This window comes from Pygoscelis adeliae, unplaced genomic scaffold (assembly GCF_000699105.1).
Source record: "Pygoscelis adeliae isolate BGI_AS28 unplaced genomic scaffold, ASM69910v1 Scaffold242, whole genome shotgun sequence".
NCBI classification, from domain to species: Eukaryota; Metazoa; Chordata; class Aves; order Sphenisciformes; family Spheniscidae; genus Pygoscelis; species Pygoscelis adeliae.
Genome location: NW_008824369.1, coordinates 411,210 through 422,826, shown reverse-complemented (window position 1 = coordinate 422,826; position 11,617 = coordinate 411,210). Strand labels below are relative to the sequence as shown.

General features: G+C 36.0%; 1 protein-coding gene across 1 annotated transcript in view; it reads right to left on the bottom strand.

Annotated features, from left to right (window-relative positions):
* Positions 1-11,617, bottom strand: part of PMS2 (PMS2 postmeiotic segregation increased 2 (S. cerevisiae)) — a 14,634-nt gene that overhangs the window by 1,726 nt on the left and 1,291 nt on the right. The window contains 16 exon segments of the mRNA XM_009320052.1: positions 1,007-1,107; positions 1,601-1,698; positions 1,700-1,743; positions 1,746-1,768; positions 2,597-3,521; positions 4,582-4,734; positions 5,073-5,157; positions 5,436-5,535; positions 6,296-6,393; positions 7,782-7,900; positions 7,903-7,949; positions 8,162-8,169; positions 8,435-8,618; positions 9,364-9,466; positions 10,599-10,685; positions 11,266-11,491. Of these exon segments, the coding sequence (XP_009318327.1) occupies positions 1,007-1,107; positions 1,601-1,698; positions 1,700-1,743; positions 1,746-1,768; positions 2,597-3,521; positions 4,582-4,734; positions 5,073-5,157; positions 5,436-5,535; positions 6,296-6,393; positions 7,782-7,900; positions 7,903-7,949; positions 8,162-8,169; positions 8,435-8,618; positions 9,364-9,466; positions 10,599-10,685; positions 11,266-11,491 (2,401 nt within the window).

The window sequence follows — 11,617 nt, the reverse complement described above, 5'->3', positions numbered from 1 at the left end:
CCCAGAGAGGTGGTGGATGCCCCATCCCTGGAAACATTCCAGGTCAGGTTGGACGGGGCTCTGAGCAACCTGCTCTAGTTGAAGCTGTCCCTGCCCACGGCAGGGGGGTTGGACTAGATGACCTTTAGAGGTCCCTTCCAACCCAAACCACTCTGATTCTATAATATGATGTGATCTGCATATACGCTAAGGTTTAAATTTAGTCTTTTGATGGATGTTATTAACTAACAAGAGTGGTAACTATGGCAGATATCCTTTTAACATTAACAAAAAATTGCTCACAAACTTGTAAGCAGATAGATCTAATTTCTGACAAACCCTTCAATTTTAAAGAATAAATGGTTTATTAAGCTATTTTGAGGTTATGTGACTACAGAATAATTAAGGATTTTTGTTGGTAAGAGATTGATAATTAATAGCATTTTAGACAAAAATTGGAGATTCTGGAATGAAGAATAGGGGAAAAAAAAATCTGTAGTGACTTCCCAAATACTAAAGTGGTAGCACTTTCATTATCCTTGCTGTATAAGGAAAACAATAAGGAACTTGCAGGTTATGCTATTTGCTCAAAAGTACATAGCAAGTCAATGCTAAAGCCATAACGAAAAACAAAGAACATGATTTACCAATGGTATCTATTAATTTAAAGAGTCTAAATTTGTCATTTGCCTGCGGCTAACCCTGGTGGGACCAGCAAGTGTACTAATAAACCAAGATGATTTTGATGTAACACATCCAGAAAATACACATCCAGTCATATAGTCAGTGACTCCAAAGAGTCTTCAGAAACTTCTGTAAAAAGCTAGTGAGATAAATACTCTACAATGTTCTGTTAAATAGTGCAAAGAGACCACAGAATCATAAGTCTTAAAAATCAAACAAACCATATACTATAATGCGTATTATTTCAAAGTTTCCTACAACTACCAAAAGGGAATTTTTACATAATAAATGACATGAAACTATTGAACATTTTTTACTTCCAGCAATTCTGGCCCAAACTCACCATTTTCATTTATGACAAAATCAAACCCATTTTTTCTGAATATTTCCAGGTTTTCAATCAATACCGTTTCATTTACAGCTGTTAAATTGAGATTTTGAGGACTGAAAGAGAGAGAAAAATATGGTATTACATAGGTACATAGTGCAGACCACTTAAGATGGGTTTCAGAAGCAATCTAGAGATACTATATTAAAATATACTACATTAAAACATTTCACTTTGCTTTGTTAAAAAAAAAAATCTCACTACTGACAAGCGTAACTCAGCAGAGTTAAGTCAGTTAGGCAGCACTCCTTGCTGCAATAGCAGTCTCCAATATTCTCACTGTATGATCATGCTTACCAAACTGTGGGTTGCCATGTAAGCCCATTGTGAAATCTGTTTGACTGCTGACTTGCTGCATAGCTATGACTGTATCTGTGGAATTTATTTTTCATGTGAAGATTGACTCTTTGAAACACAGCACATAAAAACAACTTTTGTCCTAAGTGTTTTGAATGTGTGAAATGGTACATGAATATAATCATAGATATCCTTCTGAAACATTGAATTAAACTTAACAATTATTATTGTTAGAACACTGAAAATACTTACACTATCAGCTTCTGACCTTGAAGAACAGTGTGTTGTTGTAACATCTCAAAGTTGTACTTCTCATCAGTAGCATGTTGGTCAATTATGAAAAGATCAGAATTCAACTTTGCTATTATAAACCCTAAATTGAACTGGCCAATGATTTCCATTTTTGCAAACATTTCTTTACTGTATATAGAAAATATAAACAGATTATAAATTACACCTCATCAGTTATCACGTTAGACTGTAAAACTGAAAAACATCTTTTTCTCCCCTGAGAACACACTTTACATTTTAAAAAAATTTAAGAAATCTTTTAAGCAGGATATGAATGTATGAATGTGAAAAAGTACAGTTATCTGGAACCTGCCACTGACTGATGAGGCTGTTTCTAGCAGAACCCAATCCATTAAGACAGGCCTCGTTCAGGATTCTCCCATTTTAAATACAGCCACTGGTGGCGATAAAATTAGAAACGGGTAGTATGGTGATAGTCCAAATGAGTAACACTGAAGGCAGCATCACGGTTTTTAAGTAAGGCAGCTGACATATTTGCCTTCTTTTCACAATTAGAAGGCTTTCCTAACACTTTTTTTTAATCCAAAATTAACAAATCATAGACTTTTATTGCCCAGTGACCACCTGAATGTAACTTATTTGCACAGCCGTGTCTCACCAAATTTCAAATTCATATGGGGAAGAAATATGAGTTATGGAGTCTTTTCAGAGTGTTCTTATCTGTAATGAAATTTGGTGTTTCTCTGAACTATGGTGTTTGTGGCTGCCTTTTTAGTCTTTTTTCCACATCCTGTTTGCACTTAGTTCAAACAGCTGCTCTATCAGGTAAAATAACTTGTCAAACAGACATTTTAATGGTGTATGTTAAATAAAAGATATATCCAAAACTAACAGGTAGATGTAAGCCTCCTGCCCACCCCCCAAGACAGGTCTTAAATTTTTCCTTAACTATTTTTATTAATTGATGAATACAACATGTTAAGAAGGTGAAAATACCTGATTTCTTTTCTTAATTCATCTTCTGCTACTTTATTTTCTCCAGGACTAATTTTTGCTTTAAATCTTCTGTAATTTTGTGTTTCTGTACTTTTCTGTTGTTGCTGTATTACCTTTTTTACCTTTTCTGCTAAAACCTTCATAGAGAATTCAAGTGGCACGGTTTTCTTTTTAACTTCTACCAGTACATCAACACTTGGCATATAGTTCCTAGTATTCTTCACTTCAGGACATTTACCTGCCTTGAAGTCATCTGCTTTATTTTTAAAGCTTCTGCGTTTAAAACATTTTACTCTTGGGGAAGAACTATTGGCTTCTTGAGATAACTTATTTTGATGAGTCCAGTCATTCACTTGATTTAACTTGTGTCCATTGCCCAAGACCTGAACATCACATTCCAATGATTTCTCACTACATCCAGCAGTTTTAAGACGTTCATTTTGAAGTTGCTTTTCTGAGCTCCAGAATTCTTCTTCAGGAGGATTAACTGCACTTTCACTACTGACGCAGCTCCCAGCTTCTGGTGTACTACATCCAGCATCTGACTCAGAAGTGCTGCAGAATCCAGAATCTGCATTACCTTCTAATTTTCTCAAATATCTGCTTGGAATTGACAACTTTGAGTCCATCTTATGACAACTCTCAGAGCTGTCATAAGATGCCTTACTCAAGGCAGCCTTTTGAGTCTTTACAGTACTCAGAGTGGTATCAAGTGACATTTGTCTAGGGGAGCTGTGCTGCTGTTTTACCTTTTTAGGGCTTTGAAAATTACTCTCTGTTGTTTGATGGAGAGAGAACGACTCCCTTAATCTGGCAAGAGTCATTATTCTTTTTCCTTCACCACTTGGATTTTCAGTCTCGGAGTCAGGCAGCATTTCTACCCGAGGCTTTTCTGTCTCTTCAGGAAGCGTCTTCTTCAAGTTGCCTAATAAAACCAGAATAAAGAGTATTTCAAGATTCTAAGTTAGCTGGAAACATGAATTAAATTATGTGCTTTAGTAAAGGGAATGAAGAGAGAGGTAGAAAAATAGCAAACTCCTCAAAGGAGCCCTTAAGCTTCAGACAATCGCTGAGGATGGGGCTGAAATGCATTAATATCCAACAGACAAGCAGTTACATCTTTAAGAAACTTAATGGTACTTGTGTGAATGAATTTGTAATCTCTTTTTAAATTGGAACAGCCATCGGTCCAATCAGTACATTTATTTATGTTATCAAAAGAGTTTAATGACTGAGTGACAATGAGAAGTGAATTGCTCTTACACTGTAATGGTCACTGTAAGAGTCCATTGGCAAGGTGTTAAGGAGCTGGCACAATAGATATTTGTAGTATATGTGATTTGTAGATATTAGAGGACTTCAACGTCGCAGATTGTCAGTCCAACATGTATTTTACTAAAGATTAATTTAAATAATAGTAAGAATCAGGCTACAACTATTCTATACATCAGTAAAAAAGGAAATTAGAAGGGCTTCTGTTGAAAGAAATGAGGAGGATGAGGTGGTGTTAACACAGAAAAGCAATTTTGAAAGATTATACAGTCACAAGAGAATCAGCAATTACTGTAGTTATCATAAAAGAATCAAAGTTCAAAATCCAATAAGCTCGTACTCAAATTTCAGATTTTATTTATGAGACCGTAACCATTCTTTCTCAAGGACATTTAAATAAAGGAAACACAGATCTCTTCCAATATCTTGGGAGATATCTTTTTCAAGCATTATCAATTAATTCTGCATTAGTTTTTTCTCCGTAAAGTTGACCGTAAATCACTTAATAACTTAGCGTTCTCCTTTATTATTTGATGTAGACAACAATCTTTCAATGTAAGCAATACATGAAAAGCCTGCCCTGAAAGGTATATCAGTTAACAGCCAAACATTTTTTTTCTTCTTCTTTGGGTTTTTAAAAACACATTATTCAATTTTCAATTCTCTACCATTATCATACATCATACACAAAATGTTCACATTTTGTGTCCTACCTGCAACATCCAGAAGTTTCTGATTTACATTCAGTTTGTTAACATCACTACCAAACATCTCCGTCAGAGAAGTTTTTAAAATTGCTAATAAAAGCTTTTCCTCCTGAAGTAAAATTTGCCTTTTGTCTGGAGTTACATTGATGTCAACACACTCTAAAGAAAAAAGACAGACAACCTCATTATAAACAAAACAGAAGCTAATTCTGTGCAATAACTTGATATGAGTTTTCTTGTATTTAAGCTAACCACAAGACTGCCTTTTTCTCATTACTTGAGATGAGAAGTTACTTTTGAGTATGGAAAAAGTGGAGGGGGAAAAAAAAGTGGAACCAGCGCTAGACCCTCTCCTTCACCAACTGTCGATCAAAAATATCGCCACAGTGCAGGAAGTGATACAGGTAAAAGTTACAATATTCTCTAAATAAATATAATTTATTCTTCAATGAAGCTATAGCCTTTATAGAAGTTAGTGAAAATTATTCTTAACTTACCAGAATCTACACAAATGTTAAGGACAACAAATGGATACTGGTGTTTATTGTATAAGTGATAAACTTCATTCACAAGCTTGACAACCTGCAGAGAAGGTGAAAAAACAGTAAGTGTTAGTACTATTATCTTCTATTTCCCACCAGTATGTGTTATTTAACCCCGTTCAAAACAATTATGTACTAAGTCATATCTTGTACAATTGAGCTTTTGTTCACACAAATAGACACAATGAAGACAAAAGCTTGAGACACAGGAACTTGCAGCATCAAGCCATCAATATACGTATCAGCTACTAATCCAGTGGTTTTCAGAGAATATCGAACAAGTTAGTGCTGGTGATGTTAGAAAAATAAAAACCTCACCTTTGCTGGATCACATGGACGTTGGTTGATAAAGAAAAACTGTCTGTCTGTTGTACTCCTTCCAACGCCATGATCACAACGAGAAATGAAGCCTGTAACACTGTTGAAAAATAATATAACAACAGTAAGGTAAAAATGGAGGAGCAAAGAAAAAGAAATTTTTCTGACTCTGAGCATATTTAATGAAAGAATATTTTATAAGGGGCTAAAAGAAACACTATTATACAGCATCAGTAAATATGTATACATATTTCCTTTCCCAGTTCCTTATCTGGCAAAGGCTAGATGTTCAGCTCCAAAAAAAGGCATCAGACAATTGAAAAAGTAGCTCACTCTGATTTCAAAAGAAGTGGCATTTGTAATTTTTATGCTCTGAAAGCAGAAGGAAAAGTCATTTGTGAACTGTCATTGGTCAGATATCGATGCATCTATTTGCTGATCTCATGTATAGTGAGAGATAAAAAAGTACACTTCAAGAAAGTAAAGGGTAATTTACTTACACAAACTGATTCACATTCATCTCATACCATTTCTCAGTAACACTACTGAAGAAATACAGGTATAAACAACAAATACAATTAATCCATCCAATTACTCAGAGCACTGACAAAGGTGACATTCAGCAGAAGATTACAGTAATACATAACTAACTAGGACACATGGAATAGTAGTTTTGCTCTTCCCACTCATCTGATTAGCAACATCTTAGTCCTGAATTAACTTTTTAAACCAAGTGATGGTCTTTCCCAAACTGTACACTAGTATCTACTATGCTGCTGCTATTAACCACCACACTTTTTTTTAATTTTGGGTTATGGTAAAATGCCACTTGCAACAGTGGTTTGTACTTTTCTAATTACCTATAAAGATTTTGTGGCATGTCAGTAGCATTGAGTCCATATTCCTCACAAACAGCTTCATTAGGAGGTAGCTGAACAAAAGGCATGAGGCTCTGCAACTGAAAAAAAGAAATTAAACATTAAACACGTATAGATTTTTTCCTTCTATTCTATTGTTATTTATTAGCCTTAAAATCTATTTGATAAAATGGTGGGGTTTTTTTTTCAAGTTGGCTGACCAAGTCAAATACTTAAAATACCCAAACCTGCCAGAAGACAGTAGCACTGCTTACTGAGAAACAGAAACAATGCCTTAACAAATGGCTGTTCTCATCCTTTGATATCACTACTTTTGCCTTAGTTATTTCACAGACCCTTACTTTAAAATGGACATAGACAGAGTAAGAAAATGATTGACACAATTTGGACTCTCCAGCTACACACATATGACCTAATCAAGTTTTATGCAAAAACAAAAGGCAAAAAGAGTAATGTTAAGTTTCTTTTGAAAGAACAATAAAACTATTAGAAAAGATACGTTATTTGAATCACAAACTGCCTGAGTACAGATATGTTTACCACAAACATTTTCCCAGTCATGCCACTATTATTTTTCTGTCATTAGACCATCTTCTACTGATTTTACGTTTAAGTATTTGGTATTATCTAAGCAGGCTACATGCTAAACATTCTATTCAGATAACACTGAATTTTCAGCTATGCTTGTTGCTATGTGGCAAGACAGAGTTACATCTTTCATCTAGTCTTTCAGCCACAGCATGAACAGGCTTTGAAATCCTTACATAGGCACTGTGAAGGGAGGAAGTGCTTATCAACAGCCAGCAGCTATCAACCACTCAATATTCCTGATGGTTGTAATATATGGTTGTAGGAAGCATGTTTTTATGCTTTTTTTTCCATCTTTGCTTTCTTCTACAGGATAACAATTATTTTTATAGCTATTACTTAGAAAGCATCACAGTCCACACCTTTACAGGGGCTGACTGCAATTCCATTTAAAGGTTAACCAGAACGCTAATGAAACTTAGTTCCACAGGAAGAGGTTGCAAGAGCTAGAAACACCTCAGTTTTCTGTTCTCCAATTAAGACTTTCACATCACACCATTTTTAGGATTTTTTTAAATTGCTTGTTCTTGTGACATACAGACCTTGGTGCCCGGTACTGTCTTTCAAAAGCACAAACCTTCAGAGGCTTGCTGGCACAACAGCTCATAAAACTGGCTTCAGAGAGATATTAAGCAGTAACCCTATCTCCTAAATCATTTCTCTTCCATCAAAACGTCTCTAAGCAGATTTAGAAACTTCAGGGGAATCCATGGAGGCTGCAACTGAAAAAAAGTTTTTCAACCTGCAGGGTGTGCTAGAAGTCAACACATGCTCCATCCTCTTGGTTTTTAAATATTTCCTACATCCCCCCTATTTATTAGATATTAAAAATCTCTCTATACGGCTATATTATCTCTTTTTTCAATAATAAAAGTAATACCTGTTTTTGCCCAAATACTGCTCCAATGTTTTCCTTTAAACTAGGACTTCCAGTAGTGGATACCACAGAGCTCTTTTTCCCTTGGCCAACTTGATTAGTGCAGTTAATCCGCACTCCTTTTGAAACAATACAGTATGCCTGCAATACCTGGACCATTTTTGCATATTCCTATTAAAGAAAAAAGAAAGTTCACATTTATATGAAATGTCTCTTTTTAAAACAAAAATGTATAAACAAAGCATTCAATATTTGCAGGTAACACAAGAAGAGGGGTGGGTTTAATATTTTTAAATCTTTACAAACTAAATTAAAAAAAAGTGAAAAATAGCATCTTTAAAAACAAACAGCATGTTTACAAGATTGATGTTTAGTCATAACACAGCAGTCCCTGATTTTAAGAAGCACAAAAGTGATCATGATATTGATTCTTTTCAAAATCTGAAAATTTGAGAATGTACCTTTAAAACCAATCATTGCAAAACAGAACAGGAAGGCATACAGAAGACTGTTTTGTTATTTGATGAAGATATAAGACAGGCATGAAATAGTCTGACATAATCAATGTTTTCTACAGAGAACTGAATATCATTCAGCAGTCAATAAATTCTGGGATATGACCCTCCTTTGAATTAATAATTTCTGATCTAACCTACCTTTTTAATGTTTCTTTGAAATTCCTTATGCCGCACCGGCAAAGTATAAAATAACTGCTGTATGTTAACAGTCGTTCCTTGTTGTCGTGGAAAAGGAATTTTCTGAGTAATTTTACCATTGTGGTCAAATACCAAACGAGTCCCAACCTTTGCAGACTTATGACAGGTAAAAATGGTAACATCACTAATGGAAGGAAAGAGGCCACAGAATTACTCACTGAGCACTGTATTTTCTTAGCCATTCCTCATGACCTAATCAGGCATAGAAACTACATCAATACTATTCATTTAATTAAAACTAACTCTTCACCACAAACAACCAAAAACATACCTGAAGAGTAGTGTAACATTTTCCCAGCTACAACGCAAACATTTTTATTTGTATCCCTTTCATTCTTCTCCTATAAAATGCAATGTTAAAGTCTGGTTTTGATGGACACTACATTCCTCATACTAACACATAACAGCAGAATATTCTTGATGCACAGAACTGTGTACAAAAGCTGTGCTATTTCAAATGTATAGTTTGTCTGGGAGGAGTTTAAATACAGTTTTAATGAGTTACAGCCTAGCAAACACAGCACTTGGGTATTACAGTGCTTTACATCAGAGGATGAAACACTTAAGCAAGTACACAGTTTCATCCTGCAGAGATTTGCATACTTAAGTAACACTAAATTTTGTACGTAAAAGGACCAATCAGGTGCTTAGAATTATAGAATAATTTCAGTTGCTTAGAATCATAGAATAATTTTGGTTGGAAAGGACTCAGGATGTCATGCAACCTACTGCTCAAAATTGACCTAACATTAGGGAACTGGAAGTTTCCAAAGCCTCATTTTATCAAGAATGGTAAACTGAAAAGTTGGCTTCAGTTATTTTTGTGCATATAGTAACTTTCTACTAATAAGAAGTTTAATATTAAATACCTTAACGCACACAGTGAACTCAAAGCTTCACCTCGAAACCCAAATGTTTCAACGTGTATTAGATCAGAAAAATCTTGTATCTTTGACGTATAATGTTTCAGAGCTGGGAAAAGATATTTAAAATATATATTTCACTTCAAAGTGACACTGGTCTATGCAAGCAGATTTTGCATGCACATCAAGAAGCAAAAAAACCCCTTCTGTATTATTCATTGTATTTTACATAATTATTAGAGACAAAATAATTAAATACTTAATGTTTCCTTTTCCCTTTTCCTATAAGCAAGATCTCTTTAAAATCTTCAGAGACACCTGTTATTCCATACTTACACCCAAAATTCATACAGCATTATTGGTATATGCATTACAAGATGCCTTGGAGCAGTACACAGTACCTGCCTCTGCTACTGATGTACCTGTCACAGACTTTGCCCTGCAAGAAAATAACCGCAGTGCTGTGCATGGTATACAGTGGACAGGCATAAGCCTGTTCCACTATGACCACAGTTGAGCAGGACTCAATCTACACAATTAGTGCAGCACTGGTCGCCAGGTAACAAACTGAATTAGTAGCAGCACCCCTGAACTTTCACTGTCCTGGAACAGTAGGAGAAAGTTTCTGATATACCATATACATACTGTGAACACACAAAGTTACCCAGTAATAACTTATGGCAAAAGAGATCCCTAGTCATTATATGAAGAAAGAAGCGTGGGTATTTCTGTTGCGATGGCTAGTTACATTCATTGTACAGTACTGTTTCTGCTCCCATTTTGTGCAATTTAAAACTAGCAAATGGAAAATTTGAGAGTCAGGCATGCAATGTCAGTTCACTTTCAGCGAACAGTCAAGTTTATAATTCCCCTCTCAAAAGCAGTCACTTTCACAAAGCTTGACTCCTTCAACAACCACTGATGACTCAACATGAATGAATCCAACTGAACCTTTATAGGACTTTCTCTTCTATAATTATTTCTATTCTTTGTTCCACTTAAATAAGCAATCAAATCAAAGACTACTTCTGAGCTACAAAAACTATAACCACAATAGTACTACAGAAGTCCAGTCTAGTTTTGTCCAAGTCTTGCAGGTCATGCACACATTATGTAAAATCTGAGTATCTGTCAAAAATTATTAAGCTTAGAAGTTTGTTTAAAAAAAAAAAAGTAGCTTTCTCACTGAAAATATGCATTCAAAATGTCCAAATATAAGTTATGAAAAAGGTTCAACTTACTCAAGCCTTCAAAATTTTCCTCTTCCACTCCACCTCCATTATCTGAAACTTCTATCAGTTCTGCTCCGTGATCTTTAAGTTTTATATCTACAGAATTGAGTAATAAATAATCTGTATGTTCATACACAGTATTAATTCTGTACTTGAAGTAACGGTTCTGAACCAGGTAGCAGTTTTCCATGTCACGTTTGAACAACAAAAAAAATCCTCATAGCTGTCAAAAGTTAGGGTAATCTAATGCAGACCAACCTGTACTTGGGGAGAGTTCAGCTTCATTGCACTTTTGCCTGAAAAAAAGCTTTCTCAGTTATAACAGCTATCATCCCGGAAGCTCTGGAAACTGCAACCCTGCCTTAACTGTTTACTAGCTTGAGGCCATCGGCTAGCAGAGCCTAATCATCACTGCTGTATAGGCCACATACCTTATTTAGTGGCAGAAAGGGCTACAAATAAAATAACAGAGACAAAATCACAGGCTTCTAGGAGCCCAGCTGGAGCCTGGGAATCAAAACGCTGTATTTATCTGAGGTGTAAAATCACTGCAGACATGCTTGGCCCAAATAGAAAGTATTTGCACAGATTTATTAATATGCACTCTGTTTTGAGGAAAAATAAATACTTTAGAAGTCTATGAAATTCTACAGAATTACGATGAAAAGAAGGTTACCAATGTTGGTAGCTCCAGCATCCAGGCTGTTTTCCACCAACTCCTTCACGGCAGTGCCAAGATTCAGCACAACCTGTCCCGAACAGATCCGATGAACGGACTTACGGTCGATGGCCTTGATGGCTTTGGCAGCCTGCGGGCTTGAAAGAGAGGAGGGACAGGAAGACACGCGGTAGTGCAGAGCAGGCGGTGAAGGCTCGCCGCGCCGCGCCTCGCTCGTCCGTTCCTCTCAAGCGAGGGCAACCGGCACCCAAGAGCGAGGCGGGGTGTAAAACATCGATACCCCAGGTGGCCGCATCCAAATGCGGAGCGCCCGGGAAGCCCCACAGGCTTTCTCTTCGCGCTGCGGGGG